The sequence below is a fragment of the Sciurus carolinensis genome, chromosome 5, assembly GCF_902686445.1.
Source record: "Sciurus carolinensis chromosome 5, mSciCar1.2, whole genome shotgun sequence".
NCBI classification, from domain to species: Eukaryota; Metazoa; Chordata; class Mammalia; order Rodentia; family Sciuridae; genus Sciurus; species Sciurus carolinensis.
Window position 1 is genome coordinate 127,510,743 of NC_062217.1, and position 22,525 is coordinate 127,533,267.

Here is a 22,525-nt window from a genome sequence, read left to right on the forward strand (position 1 = left end):
TTGCCTCACAAACACAAGGCCCTTGGTTCAATCCCCAGCACTGAAAAAAAAATTATTTTGTAAGTCAGAAAAATGAGATTGAAAGGAGGAGAATGGAAATAAAAGCATAAAATGTTTTTGATTTTGTACAGGTAGAAATCGAGACCTGATTTTTCCAGATAAAAACACCTAGAGAATACAGTTTTGAGTATATTTTTAACTCTATTAACTAGAGTTAAAAATAGAATGGAAAATTTACACTTCAGTAGAGGAAATAAGCATATAAAATATAATCCATATGCTAAACAATGGAAAATAAAAAAATAATTATTATAGACTCTTATAAAAAGCATAATCATACTGCAAGATTATGCAATATAACTAAATATAAATGAGCTAAATAATTCAGTTAAATGGAAATGACTCACATCTATTAAAAAAAATAAAAATTAAACTCTGATATCTTTAAAAAGGACAAACAGAAAAAATAGTAAAGTATATTTCAAGTGAAAAATTTTAAATATTATTGTTAGTTGACTTTATATTGCTAACAGCAAACATTTACATAAAGCTACAATATTTTATAGAAAAATACAATAGAAGTAAATATCCAACACTCCAAAGTCTTTTAAAAGTATCCTAAATATAAAGTAGGTCCAGATGGAAATCAAGCATCAAATGGAGCATTTAAAAGTTAAATTATAATTGAAAATAATACCTAAAAATGTCATGGATTCAGGCTGAAACTATAGAGACAGATTTAAAGCCTTAAATGCTATTAGCACTAAATACAAAAGAATAATAATAAATAAAAGTAATCTTTAAAAGAATTATTTTTATTATTATGTTTTCCTAAGAAAGAAGAATGTTGAAATATTAAAGCATCACTCTATGAAATAGTAAGAGGAAATTTAGTGAATTGATAAATTGAAGAAACAGTTATTTGAAAAAAATAAAATAAAACTGACTACAAGTATAACTGGGGAAAAAAAAACTCACCCAAATAAAATCAGAAGTCAGAAGGAGAATATAGTGTCAATATGTAAGAAAATTAACACTACTATTCTGTAAGTTCTCTTTAATACCAGAGTCATTGGACAGGGATAAGAAGGATAGCTTTGTTTGTTTTAAATTATAAACCAAAGTAATAATCATCCACAAAGAGATAGATAAGATTATTAGGAAAAAAAACATGAGTTTGTGTTTTATAACATATAAACTATTCTATAACAGATAAAAGTGATTTTATAGCAAAATCTTAAACTTTGATATATGCCTAATTCATATGCCTAATTATAGATTCAAAATGGACTTTAAAAAAACACTCTGAACACAATTATATTAAATTTCCTTTGGAAAGAGCCTTATGACACCAGGTATTACAGTAAATTTTGAAGATTTCCTAGCTGAACACCATAGATAATATTAAAAATTATGTGTTCAACCAGCCAGGATGGATTTACAGTAGTCTGGTAGTTAGAGGAATTGCTGAAGCTAGCCCTTGGGCCAAATCGGCCCCCACCATCTGCACTGTTCAAAAAAAGTTTCATTGGGAGCCGGACACACTGATTTGTTTACATTTTTTTGTATTGTCTTTGGGCTGCTTTGGTGCTGTAACAGCAGAACAGTATTTGTGGTTGAGACCACGTGATTCTCAAGAGGTTAAAATATTTACCATCTGGTTATTTATAGAAAAGGTGAGCTTATCCATTCCTTAATATAACAAGGAAAGGACCACACACCACAGGGAAAAGATGTTTGTTCAACAAATTATTTGGTGGAAATGATCTGGAAAAAATTTCAATAATATAATGATAAAATAAATAGTGATGCACTCGCCTGATTTACACTGTACAAACACTAATATTATGTTTTCAGAGAATGATGGCATGGTAACAATTATACACTATTAAAACATTAAGAAAAAAGTAGGATACAAAAACACCACAATTCAAAATTTATGTTAAAAATGCATACCTGAGCTGACATTTATACTTATATAAAAATAACTGTAAGTAGTACTCAAAAAATCCTCACTTGTTAACTTTTGATGACAGAATTTTGATAGATTTTTTTCCCTATAATTTTATTTTGTTTTCTACTGTGAAAATATATTTATTTTGAATTCCTAAATAACAAAAGGATTATAAAACAGAGTAAAAAAAAATGTAGCCATAAATAACTTCATGAAAATACAACTGAATGTTTAATCTCAGGATATTTGGTAGTTAATTCTCCTTTGCAGCCAGTTCTCTTTATGGATAAAAACTATAAACAAATTTGCAAAATATTTACATGATTATGTACCAACTGAAAATGAATACACTTAAAAACTATCAAACACAATTAAAGGGCCTCCTAGGGAAAATGACAATCAGTACCTCCCAGAGTGTATGAGATGGCATTTACACTCTGTGATGGGTATGCATGAGTACAATTGTTCCTGGGACATAACCAGGCAATAATAAAGATGTTTTTAATTTTAGAATATTTTTTAAATGTTCATATTTTAAAACCCAGTAAGTTTACCTCAATGTAATAAGTTGCGACTAGTTCAAAGATTTATATACCATAATGCTTATCTTATGGTGCTAGAGTGTGAATATGAAATGTTTCCCCAAGGTCCATGTGTTAAAGGCAGGGTTCCTGCTTTGGTGCTATTGTGAGTGGGTGGAACCTTTAAGAGGTGTGGCCTACTGGGAGGTCTTTAGGTCATTGGCAGCATGCCCTAGAAAGGGATAGTGGGACCCTGATGTCTTCCTCTCTCTCTCTTCGGTTTCCTGGCCACAAGGTGATCAGTTTTGCTTCACCTCTCGCTGCCACCACAGAAGAATATGCTGCTTCAAAACAGGCCTGAAGCAAGGGGCCCACCAATCAAACATTGAAACCTCCAAACTGGGAGTAGAAGTGAAACTTTTTTCTTATAAGTTGATTATTTTAGGTATTTGTTACAGTGACAGAAAGGTAACCAAGACATAGAATTAATAATTATTACAACAAATTTTTTTTAAAAAGCTAAATACCTAACAATAGAGTAATAGATTCTGGTACATCCAAAAAAATGAGGTTTCATGAAGGCCTATGGAGATTTGCAAATTCTGACACCTAAGCATATGATGTGATATAATATCTGGACAACACATTAAACAAAGAGGAATGAAAGAACCAAGATAAAAAACTGGAAGAGTCCATATTTATCTATCCATCTGGAAGTAAATACACCAATATATTAAACATGTTTTATCTTTGGTGGTGGGAACATGGCTCACTTAAATTTTAAATTTTCTTCTTTACAAGTTCTTATGCTTTCCAAATTTTCTATAAGGAGTGTGAATACCTTTTCTAAGGAATCACAGTCCATGCTTTTAAAACAAAGAACACTGGAAATTCTCTATTGAAATAAGTCTCACAAAGGGAAAGGAAGGGAGATGGGAATAGGAAAGACAGTAGAATAAATAGGGCATAACTTTCTTATGGTCATATATGAATACATAACCAATGTAGCTTGACATCATGTACAACCACAAGAATGGGAAGTTATACTCTATGTATGTTTGATATGTCAAAATATATTCTACTATTATGTATAACTAAAAATAACAAAGAGAAAGAAAGAAAGAAGTCTCAAAGTTCTACTGGAAGGGTACTGTTTTGTCAAACTTTTAGGGTGCTTCCCTTTCTGTGTTGAAATGAGTTCTTCTGAGACAGCATTATCTTTTTTGATCAGTCCCCACAATTATTGGACGCCTACTAATCCCTAGGCCTTGACTTGTCTGAAATAGTGTACAACTGAAAGAGTGCTTTGCTTTCGAAACTGCCCATCAACAGGTGCCATTTGAAAGTTGGTCGCTGGCTCTCATTAATGCCTGTATAACTCTGGGAGGGCTCACAACTCAGTCCAATTTTCTGCCCTCTGAACTTGCACTGCCTTTCAGGTGACTTTCCTTCATTTTTTTTCCTGCAGGCATCAGGGGGCAAGGCAGGACAATCTGCAAATACAGAGAGTAGTGATGTTTTTGTCTGCAAAAACACTCTTGCTCCTGTTTGGAGGCCAAGATTCAAATGCAGAGTTCTTTGAACATGGCACATAGTTGTGCTCAGAACATGTATTAGGGTCTCTGTGATCTTACAATTTGGTGCAAAGACAATGCCTTCCCTGAAAAGGGGTGTTGATTTGGTTCCATTGGAGGGCACAAATTTCTTTATGGGCTTGGGGTGAGGGGCCACTGCACAGAACATTCAGCAGTCTAGGATTAAGTACCATTTTGGTGCTTTCTCCACAGGAAGTGGCTGTTTCAGTGTCAGGATGAGCCAGGTGCTAGGATTTCAAATGTTCATTATTGAAGACTACTCCTGTGGAAGGTTTTCTAGGCTGAACAAAACTCTCTACAACTCCCCTGACTCAATGGCACAATTCTTTTCTGAGTTAACAGAAATGTTAGAATTAAAGAAATAGAAAACTTTGAACGGAGACTTGTCATGTGTAGGTGTGATCCTTTGTCTCCTAAGCTTTTTATAAAAATTTTTTTAGTTGTAGATGGACACAACACCTTTATTTTATTTGTTTATTTTTCTGTAGTGCTGAAGATGGAACCCAGTGCCTCACACATACCAGGAAAGCACTCCACCAAGAGCTATAATTGCAGTTCCTGCCATTATAGTTTGTACCTCCAGACTTGGCCAGACTTTGCCACACCTCACCACGGACCATGTCCCTGTGCAAGAAGCCTTATGAGAGACTCTTGCACAGAATCTCCAATCCTTGCAGGATTAGCTCCCAAAGACCCTTCACAATGACTATTTCTGTGCTATAAGGGTGTCAGGGAGCATGAGAAAGCTGAGTTAGAGTCCCCTCAGTGCCCACAGTCAGGGCTCTCATAGTCTAAAGAATATGGGAGTCCCTTTTCCCACTGCCAAGGTCACAGTTCCACACCTGCCCAGGGAAGTCTTTTTTTCTTTTCTTTTTTTTTTTTTTTTTCCCATGTTGGGCCACATGACAGCCTGGTTAAGAGTACAGACTTCAGAATCAAGTGGCCTGATATTTAATCCCTCCTTTGCCATTCCATACCTACGACAATGGGAAAGTCACTTTACTTTTCTATGTTTCGGATTGCTGACCACGTAATAGTTGATGAAAAAAGAAAATATGAAACGGTAGTTTATTGAGTAGTGTTAAATGAGCAATTGGGTAACTTCTGATATACAACTAGTAATAAATGACAGCTTATAAAAAGAATAATTAACTAGCAATGCAACCAATTTAGCAAGTGCCCTCTCCCGGTGTCTTTGTGTTCTCTCTCTGACACAGGACTGGCTCAGATCTGGTGTGTGGTCCCCCTGCCTTCTAAAGCCGGGTGATTCTGAGGTCCCATAAGGAGACAAGAAACCAGGAGAGGCTGTGACAAGGATCAGGGGATTTCAACAAGGAAAGCTGAGCCTGCACCGCCATCTAGCCTGCTCCACGCCACCACTCTGTGCGTGCGTCTCCACCACGCTTAAGCATCTTCTTCTTTTTATTTTTTTAAAGTATAATTACCGGAGCTTATGTTTCACAGTTAATGCTGTCAAGTCTTTTAAACTAATTGGTCTTTTATAGAAAATTTAACTGAAAATTAACACATCTTTTAATAACATTGCCTTAACTTTAATGGCACTCTGCCTTTCGTTTATAATTGCTCTAAAATTGTCATTTTCCATGTCATAGCTGCCATTTTTTATATTTGCTAGTTTTCATGGTGTGGATTTTTATTTTTAGTATTTTTCTTTCTTGAGAGATGAGAACTATTGGATTATTTTTTCCTATCCTGGGCTTGCCTGGCCTGACGTGATAGCAGGGGTATGTTCTCGAGTCCAGCAGAACATCCCTGCATTTACCACTTAGACCCAACATGGATGCTTGTCCTGCCTGTCTTGGCATGACCATGGACACTCTATCTGCTTCCTGTGAGCAAGAGAAATGGAAGCTCTAGAGTAAAGTGTAGGAAGTAGGGCCATGGAATAGTAATTGGCTTATGTCTCTGAAATCACATGGGGCTGGGTTAGCTTGGGTTGACAGCAAGCTCGTCAAGGGCTTGGCCCTTAATGAAAATAAAGTTTAGGCAGTAAGTCATGTGAACCCATTGTCCAGGTGGTCACCTCTTCCAGTCTTACTAACTTAAGTTCAGTTATTTCTGGAAAACAGAGGCCAGCTCTCTGAGAGTAGAGATGAGAATATGGAAATGTTTCTTCTGGACACTCTTGACTCATCTACACACTTTGCTTCCAAATCTCATCATTCTAAGATATGGGTGAGTGTGTGTGTGTGTGTGTGTGTGTGTGTGTGTGAGAGAGAGAGAGAGAGAGAGAGAGAGAAAGAGAGAGAGAAAATGAATATTATTGTATATATATACAAATATTCATATATATAAAAATAAATATATGTATAATAAGTCTATGTCTTTATAGTTACATATGTCTGCTCAGTGAAAGACTTTCACATACACTTGTCCTTATCCAATTAAAATTCTAATGGGTTGTTAATATCATTCTCATTTAACTATTGGCTCCAACTAAGTCCCAAACAGTGGAAAGGATTTCTGAGGGCTGCTGGCAAGCTGGAACCAGAAGCTGTAAGACATAATTCATGACCCAGTGCCACAGTCTTCAAACTATTTCATGTACTGCAAATGTATTTTCCTAATGTGACATTGTTAATTTATTCCCTCACATAGTCACTATCCTTTGCTTAGCCTGCTCTCAGGAGAGTTTAAATGACAGGAGGGCAGGATCTGTGTCATTCTTCTTTTACTGAATCCTCAGCATGGGGAACAATTCTTGCCATTAACTATGTGCTCAATGAGTCAACAGATGAACAGTAACAGGGATAAATACTTGGAGAGCTTGCCATGTACTAAGTGATATGCTAACCACTTTACAATCTCGATCCCTGCTCATCTCACAACCCTATGGCATAGTATGTTTATTGTCCCCACTTTAAAGATGAGAAAACTGAGGCACAGAGAGGTTCAGGTTGCACACCCAGCAAATGGTGGTGCTGGGGTCTGCATCCAATATGCCCCTTGAGTCCATGTTCTCCTTCTAGAGAGTCCTAATAAAACTGAAGTTGGGGTTGAGGTTAGAAGAAAGTAGTAGCTAACTGGAGAGAAAATCTAAATACACATATGCTAGTTTCAGATCTGAAAACAGGCTTCTTTTCATCTAGTGTGTATGAGAGAGAGAGAGAGAGAGACAGACAGACAGACAGACAAAAGAGACAGACAAAGAGACAGAGAGCAAGCTGGGACCATCCTGAAAATGTAGTGATCCCTTCTTGGAGGCCTATACTCATAAGCACAACTATTCCTTCTCTTAGTGGGTTTCTGCCATTGATTTGTAGGATGAAGTCACAAGGTCACATCTGTAACACCCCTATCTGTTCCGGGAATGCCCATGATGAATCAAAACCCTATTATTTTAACCAATGAAGCAGTGAACAGCAGCAGGTGAGTCACAAGGGTCAATATGCAGAGAATGTTCAGACACATGCTGAACTGGCAATATGGGAGGCATACAGGAAAGAGGAGCTCGTCAGCATCTACGAAGATTGGCGTGGAAGTCGTGATGATGCTTGCGAGCAATGCCTGAGATGCAAGCTCACTTCTGGCTGCTCCTGCTGTTTCAGAAAGTGAGTCTCATTTCTTCATTTATATTCCTGCCAACTGAGTCCATAAATTAGTCCATAAATTAGTGTTGGAGTGAAATGCAAAGAAATCACAGGTAATGCCTTATCAAGAAGTCTAGATCTGATTGAATCTATTGAACTAGACCCAATCCAAGGTGTCACTATGGAACTTGTTCATCCTAGACAATATAAACATGGTCTGGAATAACTGAATATGCATTTTGACAAATTATTTGAAAAGTCACTATCATAGACAAGTTAAATATGTCTTATATCAACACTTAAGCCCTACTGATGTAATAGAGAGCTGTGCAAGTCAAATCCAGAAGTGCGTCCACCACCATGCCATGGCCACCATATGCCCCTTGGGCTATGTAGAAGTTCTCTACTGCTTAATCCAATTGCATTCCTTGGAACTAGAGCTGAGTCCAGGGTATTCCATGGGTATTTGACTTGTGAATTGCACAGGATCTGTGTTCAGAAGGGGCTCTCACTTGGTTTAATACTCTGCTGCCACCATTTTGAAATTCTTAATAATTTATGAAAAGGTAAACTGCAGATTAGTTAGCTGGTCCTGCTCAGAACACACTAAATATCTGATATGTATAAACAACTAATTAAATAAATACGAAGTTTTAAAAATTCTAATATATTGTAAATTAAAAAAAAAAATCTACTGTAAAAAACAGCTGAATCATCTCTCAGAATAGTATTCTAAAAACTCTCTAAACAGGATCAGAATTCAAGGGACATTTTTAAAGAGATGAATTACTAAAGTCCATTTGAAGCTGGATTTGGAGAATGTGAGGCCTGCTACACAGAATCTAGTACTCTATTAAGCATGTCCTGTAGCTTCTATCATTCCTTCTGGCCTGCTCAAAGAGTTGGTCCAAACTGAGTCCAACATCACCAGCAGGTAGAAAGGTGAGCCCCAGTATCATCAGGCTAGGTTAGGAGCCTCAAGAAATGCCCTTCTCTAGGGACTGTATTTTTCTCCTTGTTGGCTTGGAAAGCAATGGCATGGCATAAAGCCCAGTAAAACTTAATTCAGATGAATGCTGTTTCTTAATTATTTTTAAATCCATAATTCTGATTTTTAACCAAGATATGTTTGCAGTTGAACTGCATTCAGGAATATAGAATAATCTAAATTAGTCTTTAAAAGCTCTGTTTTTTCTTTCCTCAAATAGAGGTCCTTCTGGGATTAGCTCTAATGAATAGATGAGAATAATGCATAATTAGCATATCAGTTGTTTAACACATTCAAGAGAAAAACCTTCTTGAGTAGTTTAAGAAATGTATGTGTATAAAAATCTCTGAGTTACATTTATGGTTTTAATGTGTTCAATAAACCTCTTTTACATGGATTCTCCAAAGGTCAGTTTTTATCCAGCCTATGTCTGCATTTTCACAAATGGTGAATTTGATGACTCCAAAATAGAGAGGATTTTCTACATAGTGGACCCTCAGTGGTAGCACTTCATGATACCCAGGTTATGACCCATTCTAAATATCTGCTTTTGCCTTTGCAGTGAAAGAGGGCTCCATTAAGCTGGGATCTATTTTTTAAATTGTTATTTATTTTAAGTTGCAGAAGTAAGACAACAAATGCCTTGACAATCTGATACATCAAGCTATTTAAAAAAATTTTGGATCTATCAGCCAGCCTGCCCCCTCTGTTAGTCATCCCTGCAGAGATGGGATCCAGCCAAGCCTTGCTCTCATGGCTGGTCTTCACCCAAGGACTACTTTCTTAAGAGTTACTCTTGACCCACTGTCCTCTCTACTTTCTGTTCATGTTCATTGTATTCCCAAATCTTATCAATATTACTAACAAATGATACTTAAATCCATCCCCCTTCCCCATCTCTACCATCTTTACTCTAGTCCAAGCTATGATGGTTTCATACTTGGAATTCCTGCTACCATCTTGGCCCCTCTGAGTCATGCTCCACAGACCAACCAAGGCCATGGCCCTCGAGACACAAATCTGATTACATCACTCTCTAATTTTAAACACTTCAACACCTCCTCATTGCTCTTAAGAAAAGACCAAAACATTGAAAATGATTTCAAGGTCCTTAGGTCTAATCTTGGTTTATCTTCCCCAGTTCTTCCTCAAAGTGGTTCAGCTCTCCGCCTTTCTGTGTCCTCTTTGAGACAGTCATTTTCCCCACTACCATTAAGCTTATGCATTTGCTTCTGTTCTCCTTTTGGGGAATACTTCCCAGAAAAATCTTTTCTCTTTATGTTCAGATCTTGGTGATAAAATATGTATCACTTCCTTGGGGAATCTTGCTCTCATCCCCAAGACTAGGTCATAGCCTTCCCTGCACTTTGAGGAATGTACTGCTGTGTGACCCATTGATTATGGTTGGTACTTCCTCTGGACTGTAAACTTCATGAAGCTTTGCTCCCCGCAGTAGCTGCAACTCCAGCTTCCTACATGGGAGGTAGGTAGTTCACTGGTGCATCTTCCACTCACTGACTAGGGAGGAGGGAACTAGGCAACTCACCGCACTCATGAGCGAGTCCAGGACACTGACGGCAAATGCTGTCCCACAAGCAAAGGGCTGTGTGAGGTACAGTTCTGTGTCGGGGTCATCGTCATCATCTTGGTCCAAAAACTGAACGTTAGTATCATTCACTAGAAAAAGCATAAGAAAAGAATTAGCACTGAAGACCCTACACAGGTAGCAAAGCCTAGAGAGACCAGGTGACTGGTGTAGAAACACTGTGTCACTGAAAAGAAAACAAAAGCATGGGAAGCTGTGGATGGATCTCTGGGGGGACAGTTGGACTCAATGGACTGCTCCTATGGGACAGTTTAAACTTCCACGACCTGGAGAGCAATGAGATCAAGCAGACTTGCTCCACGGCAGTCTGCTGGAGGACTAGTAGATACTGCTGGCCAGTCCTTTGGTATAGTTTCAGAATCATGACCCCAGAACACCCTGGAGTGTTTCTTGGTAGCCAAGTCCTTTGAGAGAGGGACATATTTCAGTGATGAGCAGCCATGCTGGCACGGTAAGTTTAGCCACAAAGAAAAAAAAAAAAAAAAAAAAGCAACATATTCAGAGGAAAAAGCAATGGTCTGGGAGCAGAGCAAAGCAAACAGCAAGCAATTCATCCTCAGGCATAACCTACAGCCTGCCCTGGGGATTGCCCTGGGTGGTGCTGGTGCCCTTGGGCTCTGAATCCAGATCCATACTCAACAGGCCCTGCTGAATCCCCAGGAACCCCCAGGTGGGATGCATCCCTGCCCCCGCCCCCCGCCCCCACTGCTTGCTGACAACGACTTTCTCTGAGTTGCAAGGCTACACCCACGTTCTCCCTTTCCCTTCTCAACAGCTCAATCTTCTCCGTGTTTCCACTTAAGCAGATACAGCCCTGGCTGCTATTTCATCTCCATCTGAGGATTCCTCAAGGACTCCTCCCGCACACACGTGCAGACTGATTAGTTGTGTCACTCAGATGTCTTTAACTTATTAAAAATTAAGTGACAAATTAATTTCCATTCCCATCTTGGCTTCAGAAATTATCACTTTTGCAGAGCAAGTAATAGGGGAAAAGTGTGGGATGGGGAGAGGGGCACTTGTGATTTCTGGAATAATTATTGTGCTTTTAAGGGAGAGAACAGATGAGGTTTCCTTTCCCTGATTCCTTTTTTAAATGGATCAGCAGATATTCTCTTTCATAGAATTATTGTTTTAATTTTTTAAAGTAACTTGCTTGATAACTTTTCTTAAAATAAAAGCACAACTTTTGTTTATTGCATGAGGCAAAATAAATGATGATAGGCTAAAAGGCTAGACTTGTAATTGTTTTTAAATGATGCTGTTTTTTCCCTACAGAAAGACTAATGGGGGGAAATCTTTGCTCTGTTTCCCAAAGTTCATTGCATTTGGGCCCCGAATTGTCTTAGAAGTACACACATGAGTTACAGGGTATTGGGTAAAAGTCCAAAACCCAGGTTCTGAAAACTGGACTTTGTCAGACTCTGTCACCAAATTCCTTGGCCAAATCATTTCATGAGCCTATACTTTAGGTTCTCTTTCTGAAAAGTGGACAAGTCATATAGCAGCCCTCTCGTGAGGTTAGCAAGAAGTTCATATGAGATCCTGCCTGGTGAGTTGACTCAACATTTGGATCAGGCTGTGCACTAGATACATGGAGGATGCTCTCATGATTGCCACCTTTCTTCTTTCTCACATTAAATGTCTATCAACCCACTGCATTTTGAAAATGCCTAGCTTCCCTCTGCCTCTCTCAAGACACTAAAGGCTTGCTCATGGATCCTTCAAATGGTAGATTTTCTTCATCTCTCTCCACTTGTCCTGTTAAATTGAATTAAGTTTGGCCTAAAGCTGCTTCCATGCATGTTTTAAGTTTTGCCTAAAGGTGTTTCCATACACAGTGAGCTGTAACCTAACATGATGCGTAAACAGACTGAAGCTTATTATTTTAACAAGTAGCTGAGTGTCAGCCAATTTCTAGTGACCAAATCTTCAATCCAGATCCAAAGAAGACAGAAACCACCAATACCCAATCAGTGGTCTCAAAACTTTTCTTTTGTGTTCCCTATGTCACTTCTCTGGCTGCAAATATAGCCTGTCCTTATAGTGGGGTTCAGCAGTCTAAACCATTGTGATCTACTGCCCATTCTAGAATTGTAAATAAGCCAATTCAGATTTTAAAACCAGATTTGTTATAATTTTGTTTTCCAATAGTCCAAAATATATCTGTGGGTCACAGTTTAGAAAGCTCTCTGCATCCAAAGAAGAAATCTGGTGAGGGAAGGACTTTAATATGTCTTCGCTGATTTCCTCTGAGAGTCAGTTTTGTTTACTGAATACCTGAATTTGCTGCATCAGATTTACAGCACAAAACTCTTTCTTTTCTCTTCCACTAATCACAAATCAGGATATCCCACTTAGTTAGCAGCATGTGAAGGCCAAAGAGAAAGAGAAATTTCTGGCACTGATGTTTTTGAAATGTTGCTGCTGAGATGGAAATGTCTGAATGAATTTTCCAACCAGAAATCTGGGCCACATGAGCTCTCTGGGTCTCTTATGGTCCTTCCATTCTAAAAAGAGCAATCTAGAAACTTAGGCTTTTTAGCCAAGTACGCTAAACATGAAAAAGACACCTCTCCTATGGCTGGAAACAGAAAATAGTGTGGTACTCCTTGACCTGAGTGAGTTTGGCCTGATAAATAGCTACGGCTCTAATAATGCAGTGCTGAATGGTGGACAATTTATTCCCTGGTTTCTAGACACCTCACAAACAAGATTACTGTGTTAAAAGCCTTACTCTCTTATTTTGAAATATATTTTGGGGCCAAGAAAATGGAGTGTACATTTCGTTTGTGAGTCATCTGAAGGCAGGTGCTCCCACCTCTCCATCGACTCCTCTGCCGAGTGGCACTTTCCCTGTCTCTATTTAGAAGATCAATCCCCAGTTCTGAGACCTGCTGCTGATGGGTGCCCTTCATGGAGTTATTAACCAAGTCATGGGCAACTGTGGAAGGGCCTGACAAATGCAGTCATGACCAGAGGCCTTTATCTTCTGGATGAATCCACCGTGAACCTCCCAGAGAGGGCTCTGGGGCCAGGAGGGTGGGGTCAAAGTGCTGGGTCGCTAACCTCCTCTTCTGCACCCTTCTTGAAATCTGGCTTTAGTAAGGAAGGGTCCCCTAGGAACCAGCTGCTTTTATGGCTTCAGAACCAGAGCTTCTGAGAAAGGGCCTAGTAGGGGAAAAAAGGCAAATAAAGTCAGAATAAAGGAAAATAAACAGCTGGAGGGAAGCACTGTCTTAGGTTTCTTATCTTAAAATTTTTATATTTCTCCTTTGACTTCCTCTGAGAGCTATGAAGATGTGTCAGTCAAACTGACAGAGTGTTGGAAGAGGAAGATAGGGAGAAGGCAGGAGAACAGGGGCACATGTGGGGGTAGAAAATAAAAAGGCTTGGGCCACAGAAAATGAATTAGAGCAAAAATGCTTTGGAAACAACTGCCAGGTCAGATGGGTGTGATCAAAGGTTTACTGATGCTGTGTGGGGAAAAAATCATTAAGAAAGGCCAGAACAAGACAGTCGATTCCAACCAGAGCCACGAATAAAACACATTCAAAGCAGTGCCATGGGGTAGCCTTTCTGTTACAGCCAGTGAAATAAAAAACAAGCCAATGATAGTTGGAAACACCACGAACAGAACAAAAGGAGATACTGATGTCAAGGAAAACAGCGCTTCTTACCCAGTTCAGTTATCATTAGAATGTGCGTTCCACTGTTTTTTTCCTGATTGACTGATACCAAAGGCAACTTGCCCGGTTTAGCTAATTGGATACGGCATTTAAGGGATAGGGAAAGGGAGTGGAGGAAAGTACAGAAAAAGAAAAGAGTGAGGGAATAACAGAGGAAACATTCTAAAGCAAAGGGACCCAGGACCATGGACAGTTTGCATATGTCTTAGGGGAAGAGCCGCTCCCCTAAGTTTTGCAAAATTACAAATGGTAGCAGGGACCTGCCATGGAAAGGTTAGGAGTGGGATTCCATTGGCCAATGATGATGGCCCCCCTCAAAAATCCCATCATCTTTTGAACCGGAGTGACCATTTTCTGCAAATGGTTTTTGGTTGAGATGTTCAACTAGGATAGGTCAAATGCAGAGTTGCATCAGAGGAGGGTTCTGATTTTGGAAGCTTTGGAGACAGAATGCTCAAAAGAGGTGCTTTATAAGAAAATTTATAAGAAAGAATTTGGAGAGTAAATCTTTCCTCCTTTCTTCCCCCTTCCCAAATATATGCCCTGATCTCAAAGCTGTCATCTCATGCTCCTTTGAAAACAGTGAACAGCATGAAGGAAATCATCTATTCATCTCAGAGGAAAGATAGATCAGATTTTCCTTCAGGTAATCTGCCATATTTCTACCCCTGCCCCTCTCCAACCACCCAGCCACAAAACCCATTAAGAGGCTGAAAGGGTAAAAGGCAGGCCAACATCCTTATATCCTGAGTGGTCTGGAAGAAAGGACAAAAAACTTCCCCCTAGAGGTGACAATGATCCCCACCTAGTTCAGTGATGATGGGGATGTTGACCCCAGTGGTGATGGACGGCTGGCGTAACATCCCGTGCACTGGGCTGTTATCTGGAGAGGATCTGTCCATTCCTGGAGGTGTGAATCCTAGTGGCAAGAAAAAAGAGGAGGAAGAAAAATCAGAGAAATGGAAAATTTGGAAATAATGAGAGTACAGTTTACATATACAACCCCCAAAACATAGCTTATGCCTTACTTACAGGTCAACAATTAGCACTACCAGGATAAACTTGGAAGGGTAATATTTTAGAAGGATAAAGTAGGAAACCATTGTAAATCTAAGTCACTTTGATTGTTCACTAAAAATCCAGACTACACTAAAGATTTGTCCTGCTTACAGATTTCAATCCCCTCTCCTTTCTGATACATAGAAAGATTGATCTCTGTCTCCTTGGAATTAGGGAGGATCATATGACATATGAAAGGCTCTGGCCCATGACAAGTAAACAGAGCAATGCAGATCACTTCTGGTACAAGTATTTGACTTGCAGTCTTTCTATTCCCAGGCCGTGACAACTGTGGGGGCACAGGTTACTACGGAGGTCAAGTCCAGACAGCAGCCCTGGACAGTTGCCCAGACCCACAAAGCATTCTGTCCAAGGGAAATTCAAAGCTGGGTTGTTTTAAACCACTGCAACTTGTTTGTTACTGTTTTCATAACCCCAGCACTAACCTATCCTGTTATCTTAAACCAAGTGACTGCTTATCTTCCTGCCAGTGAGTGATTGGCTCAGGTTTTGACACAGTTCTGACCAATGGAAGGTAAAGGAAATCTTCACTGGGCCTTTAAAGAATTGCTTCCTTGCTCTTAAAAAGAAGAGATTTTCTTTTAATATACTGGACACCATTTTAACTGCCTCCAGTTTCTGGATCTTGCAACTAGGATGAACACCTGCTGAATACCAAAGTAACTTCATGATATTGGCTGAAATGAGTAATAGAACTGTCTTTGAGTTCCTGAGGTGATTACCCTGGAATCACCCTAACTCAGTTTCTTAATATATGAGATTTCAAACACACACCCAGTTTCCCTTTTCTTTCTGTTTCTCTTTTTCACATGCTTACACATACTGTGTAATAATAATAATATTTTTACACACATATGCACAAAGTAAAATAAATTACTTTTGTTTAAGCCAAATTGAGAAAGAATTTTCTAAAATCCTCCTGACTGATATATTTGCCATTTGTTCACTGCAGATCCACTGAATTTCTCAGAGGGTCTAACACCAAAATCATAAGGCAGATGTGGGCACAGGAAACCTAGGAAGCAGACTGCTTGGTTTATGGTTTTGCAGTTTGGGCTTCCTTGGGTCTCAGGCCCAAGACCTGAGTACATGAGCTTGGATCAATCATAACTTCAGATTTAGTTAGAATAAGAAAGGATCTCAGATAAGTCCAGTGACTACCTCAAAGGACATCCATAGAGAACTATAAACACAAGAAACTTACTTGCCTCATACATTCACTTGTTGAAAATTTATTTTTCCACTTGGATATGAGACATGATTTGTTACCCTACCTGGGGAGACAGGCATGTGTTCACATTGACTTTGGTTTCATTTTGTCCTTGGTGGATTACCACATATACTTATTCATGAATTAGGGACTTATAGGTACAAAGTCATTTGCTACATTTCCAGGGATAAAACTCAAATAGATTATGTGACCAGATTTCTGACTCACTCTCCAGTAATGTGACAGGATTGGGCTGAATCTGGCATTTTGGCTATGCATGAATCGGGAGCAAAAATGACAGGTGCTCAATAATTGCCTGTTGTTTGGAGGAGGTACATATGCATGAAATGCCAGGAAAATATAAAAGAACTTTTTTATGTGCTGTTTTCTTGTGTATCAATTTCCTATCAAGTGCCAAACTTTCAGGAAGAAAAGTTTTATTTAGTATCCATTCCCTAATTGCACTTAATCTTATTCTTTAGACTAATATGCTGTGAACAGGGTCATTTTGAATGACAGTATAGTGTCCATCTTCCTGAACTTTGGAAGGTGTGTTTTCAGCCAACCTCATAACCAAGAACATGCATTTTAAATGCTAGCTGTTTTCTTCCCCTAGAATAGTGAAGGGGAAAACTAAACTGTTTTCATCAGAAGTTTCATTCAAAAGCATGAAAAACTGCAAGTGACAGCTGTGCAGATTCAGTGGATGTGACGTTTTTGAATTTCTTCAACTTGACAAGTAAACACCTTAAATCGGTAATGCTATATGCATAATACATGGCCTGTATTTTGACATCCATCATCAAATGCTGACTTGAGAAAATACGGGTTTGTACGTCAAGGAATAGCACCCATAGAGCAGGGAGAAATGCAGGTCACACGGTATTAGGAAAACTGTATTTCATTACAGAATATGCAACAAGCCAAAGCATCCTTTTATTTTATCTTATTTAAAGATTCCATTTTCAGCTGTGAAAAGACTCAATTCCTTTGCATGAAACCTTCATTTAGAAATGACATGCTTGCTTCATAGGCCTCTTTCATTTTGCTTTCATATTCCATTTTCCCCTTCAGTCACCAAGCCTGGTTCCATTAGCATCTGCAACTGACAAACCATGGTGGGTGTCCAAAGATATCCCTCCGTTGAAGGTCTGTCTCTCCCCATACCTGACCCCAAGAGCAGGGTGCTTTTATTGGCAAGAAAACTTCAGCAGTAGTAATGGGTTGGCTTGTATTTCTACTTTTCTAATAACACATTTTTAAAATCAAAAGACAATAGCAGCACAATAAAAAATAGATTTTCCCTTTTTCTCTCATGCAGAGTTTTGTTAAAGATGAACAGAATTTACTAACATTATTTTTTTTTCCTTGGGGCCTTCATATGAGATAATTCTGGTCTGAAGTGTCACAACTCTCTCAGATTCCCTCAGTGACCTTGGAAAGAAGGGAAACTCAGGTGCCTTCCATCTAAAGGCAGGAGGCAATCTGGCCTTTGATGCCAAATAATGGCATCTTCTCCACTGACAAAGGGGCTGGTCTCAATTGTGTCCAGGCCTCTGATTATCTGACTCCCCACCCTTTTACTGCGACAGCAGTGGACACATCTTTGGTTGCACTTTGAGTCTCTATGAAAGCAGTGCTTGAGAGAACTGGAGCATGGAGTACACTCCAGGGATCTACAGCTAGGGAACAGCGAATCCAGGAAACTCTCCCTCCATTAGTTAGTAAACTAACACTTGGGCAATTAATTTCAGAAACAACCCTTTATTTTGCCAAGAGAAATGACTAAGAATATCAGCATTAGAGAGAGAAAATAAGAAGTTCTCAACAGAAAAAAAAAACAAAAAACAAAAAACAAAAACCCTCAAGTTTAATAGATCTATAGCTCCAGCTCTCACTGATATGGGGCTTCTGATTCTTCCAATGTGTTCCCATTGCCCTCTGTTGGGCATGGCCAAGGGATGCAAATTTTGCACTAAAAATGACTTCCAAAGACTGCCTTATCTCCTTCAAGTGGAAGCTGCTCCCCTTTCCAGGCTTTAGTGACAGATGTGACAGGCATCTGCTACTTGTTCTGTTATTTGGCATCAAGCATAGATGCCTTTACCACCACGACCTCAAACCACATATTCTCATTCTATAGGCCAGAGACTCAGTTTCCCATTTCTCTGAACTTCCAGATTGTCTGCAAAATGCCTGGCACGTAGAGAAGAAATAGAGCAGGATGGTCAAGAGCATGGGCTTGAAGTCAGATGTCTTGGGTTCAAATTCTGGATTACCCACGTCTTAGCCATGTAATTGTAAGCACTGTACAGATTCTCTCTGAGCCTCAGATTCTTCACCTATAAACCAAAAGTATCCCCTACGTAGGGCACATTTTAAGGCTAAAATAAAATATTAAAGGTCTGATACGAAGCAAGTACTCAAAGATGCTGGCTACCAACACTAACATGTTCCCAGGTACATAGTAAATATTTGCATATATATATAATTTTTTATAAATACATATTTATGTATGTGTACATATATATATATATATATATATATGTATATGTGTATATGTGTGTGTGTATTTGGTACCAGGGATTGAACCCAGGGGAGCTTAAATACTGAGCCATATCCCCAGCTCTTTTTTTTAATAGTTTGCTTTACTTGTAGCTGGACACAATACCTTTATTTTATTTTTATGTGGTGCTGAGGATCTAACCCAGAGTCTCAAGCATGCTAGGCGATCACTCTACCACTGAGCCACAACCCCAGCCCCCAGCTCTTTTTATTTTTAATTTTGAGACGGTGTCTCACTAAGTTGCTGAGGTTGGCTTTGAACTTGTAATCCTTCTGCCTCAGCTTTTGGAGTTGCTGAGATTACAGGTGTATACCACTATGCCTGGCCTTTTATATTTTTAAAAAAGGATTTTCACAATGAGCAAATCCTGGAAAATTAATGAGAAGGCAAGAAGCACTGGGGTCATGTTTTGGTATAAATAATCAGATTCATCCTCTGATAAACATTCAGTTCAAAATATCTAAGGAAGAAGGAGTCTGCAAATGGGGAAGGCTAGGATTTTCTTTAGGTATATAAGAACACTACTGGCCAGTTTTCATGTAAGAAAGGTTCTTCATTTATAGCAGCCACAGAATCTCTCCGGAGTCTTGATTTCTAGACGGAATCTCCCACCTCCTTTAGCTATTTGAAAGCACAAACTTTTCTCTTTAGCCCCTCAACTCCTAAAATGTTTTTCACTACTCTCCACGTTCTTCAGCAGCATTTCGTGTTCTTGGTCATATGCAGCCTTGTTGGGTTCAGCTGAACAAAATCAGCAGTGTTTGATGTCCTTCCCCTGATACTGGTTATTCCAGAGGCTGGCAGAACTGGGCCTGAGGTTAGCAGAAGGTTAAGGGCCCTTTAGTGAAAGTTCAGACAATGGGATTTCATTTAGGATGTCTTAGAATTAAAGAATGTAACACAGACACTTGACCTAATCCTGAGAAGTGCCCCGACAAAAGACACAGGAATAATAAGGAGATTGCTAAGTCTTCATTTTAAAAAATAAGCTGTTTTGGACTTCTGCTGTATGCATGTATGAATCATATATTCAGCAGCTAAGAGCAACCATATGGTTACAAGTGGAGAAGACTACAGCTCAGAGACGCTCCACCAGAGACAAGGACTAGAACAGACCTCCAGGGCAAGGTAGTTGTAAGTGTATTAGAATGTGACAAACACTAAGTGTCATAGTACTACAGAATGCCAAGCAAAGTCAGGAATGCCCTAGGGTTAGACTGAGAAAGAAGAAGGGGAACTGAAATAGAATCTCAAGGGAAAAAAAATAATAGCAGTTGATATTTATTGAGAGTCAACTATGTCTTAAATTCTGTTCACATAATAACTTTAGTTCTCAAAACTCTCCTAATTAGATATTATTATTTAGCAGGTGAGGAAACTGAATCAGAGAGAAGGCAAGCCACTTGCCCAAGAACACGCATCTGGGTACCAGACCTCAGGTTTGAATCCAGTACACTAGCTGCAAGGTATCTTCCAAGCTACAACACCAACACGTACTGCTGCTTACTATGTGCCAGACTGTACTGAGGTTTCTCCCCTGACCTACCTTCATTATTCCTCATCACAACCCTAGGAGTTGAGGGACTGTTAATGTTTCCATTTTGTAGAAGGAAAATAAGAAACAGAACAATCCAATAGTTTGCTCAGACATACCCAACTGGTGAGTGGCAGATCTGGGAGCTGTGGCCCAGCAGTCTGATGTAAGAGTCCACGGGTCACCATACCACACACAGTGTTCCACCCCCTACTTGTAAGGATGGTCTCTCCTTCTCAGGTACCAACCCTGGCAAGCAAGTTTGAGGCCTGAGCCAGTCTTGCTTTTTTATTGTTTCCACTTTTAAACAACAGCAGACAACAACTGGGACCCATTGTAGTTAGGCTTAACTTACTTCAGTGTAGCAGCATGAAGAACTCAGAACATATAATAAATGCTTTATTACGGCACTTTTCCATGGGGGAAACACAAAGTACTTTCTAAATCTTCCCTGGTTAAGTCCCCAAGCCTTTTCAGGGGGAGAGGGAGATGGAAACTCTTATCCATCACCTCCCCTGGAGTAGATGGAGAAATGAAGGTAAGTGCTTCCTCCACCCCCATAGGTTTAACGTGAAGGAATTGGTTGAAATGGCGAGCCAAATTATCTTTTATTGTGTGCATATAAATGATGGTTAGAAATCCATATGCTACGCTAAACTAGGGAGATAAATTAGGCCCAGTCATCTAGGTTTGCTGAGACAGGTATTCAATATGAAGTTGTAAAAGGGAAAGATCACCGTTAAAAATGATCTATAAAGACATGTTAAAATCAAGAGAAACATCTCATATTACATCATCTAGGAGATGAATTAAATTTCCTGTTAATGCCAGGGTGGGGGGGGACCCAAAGCCAAATGTCGGATGAAGTGAAGATCAATAAAAATATTTTGATAAGTAAATGCAACAATGCTATTTAACACATGATTGGCAACTGCTGAAACATAAATTATCCAAATTTCCCATTGCTGCTTATGGGAAAATTATGCAGATTAGAACTTGATTAGGCTTATATCATGAGACTCAATTTGGACTTTTAATCTATTAAGCTCCAATAAATGAGGCATCTGAATAGCTCCCCTGAGTAACTCCAGTAATAGCCACAGCAGTCATTTTTGCACTATGTATTCCAACAAATTCTTCAGCAGCTCAAGTAAAGAAAATTCCATTGCTTTCTAACTAGGAGGGGGAAAATCCATACATCCACATTCTTTTGGGGAAAAGACTATAAGAAAAATCTGGTCAAAGGAAAAACCTCAGTTTTACCTTGCAATTTTTTTTTCATAGTAGTTTTCATTGGTTTCCCACAAAGTTGGAGTTCAGAGTCATGAATGTCAGGCAGTTGACTGTGTTTACTCACTGGAAACTGATTATCTACCAAGGTGAGAGGTTCTCCTGACACTGCCCACAGGCTACTCCAAGAGACCATTTTCCACTTAGAAGCCTGAGGTGGCTATAGCACCCAGCAGTGTGCTGCAGGTCAATGCCCGAGAAGAAAGGGGGAACTCTCCTGCCCATTTTTGACAGTGTGGTTGTCTGCTTTATGCCAAATAGTCCGATGCTTGGTGGAGAGGCTTGGCACATACCAGAGCATAAAGAAAGAGCTTGGAAACAGCATAAATAGACAATTCTGTGAAACCTAAGCCACACCATTACCCAAGGGTGACTCTTTACCAATCATTCTATGTTAGACACACAAGAGCTTTGGAAATCCTCTAGTCAATTCCTCCATTTTCCAGACAAAGAAACTGAGGCTCAAAGCAGAGAAGTTATTAGCCCCCAAAGTAGTGAAACCAGATAGGGGCAAAACTAACAAGAAGTTACCAACTGAGGTGGTATATGTTTTTATCTTCTTTCAACTCCTTCTCCACATAAGGAACCCATTCTATAGTGATGGTAGTGTCTGGGGACAACCTTGTTCCCACTCTGAGCACAGGAGTGGTGACATGAAGCCAGAAGTCTGACTTCACAGGGTCAGAAAGGTGGCCCTCCATCATCCTGGACTCATTCTTGAAGAGCCTGTCCTCCTCAAACGGGCCAGTCCATGTTCCTCCAGGACCTTATGTTGAAGATGTTAAACGTGTTGTTGCTGCAAAGTCACAGGTTGTAAGTAGTGGGCTGCTGGTGTCCACAGCCCACTGTGGGGCAAATGCAAACAGGGTAAATGAATCAAGGGGTGATGAGGACAGGGCAGACTCCAACTTCACTAAAGCTCCCAGACACAAATGTGCGTT

The 22,525-nt window shown here is 39.4% G+C and overlaps 1 protein-coding gene across 27 annotated transcripts in view; it reads right to left on the bottom strand.

Annotated features, from left to right (window-relative positions):
- The window catches only part of Kcnma1 (potassium calcium-activated channel subfamily M alpha 1), a 723,575-nt gene that overhangs the window by 26,769 nt on the left and 674,281 nt on the right, over positions 1 to 22,525 (bottom strand). For 14 of the 27 annotated variants that reach the window (XM_047552142.1, XM_047552141.1, XM_047552154.1 and 11 more), the window contains 2 exons: positions 14,710 to 14,823; positions 10,156 to 10,286 (listed from right to left, as the gene is read on the bottom strand). In XM_047552142.1, the coding sequence (XP_047408098.1) occupies positions 10,156 to 10,286; positions 14,710 to 14,823 (245 nt within the window). Of the gene's footprint in view, positions 1 to 10,155; positions 10,287 to 13,895; positions 13,977 to 14,709; positions 14,824 to 22,525 lie in introns of all 27 variants that reach the window. The other 13 variants (XM_047552140.1, XM_047552139.1, XM_047552148.1 and 10 more) reach the window with 1 other exon arrangement.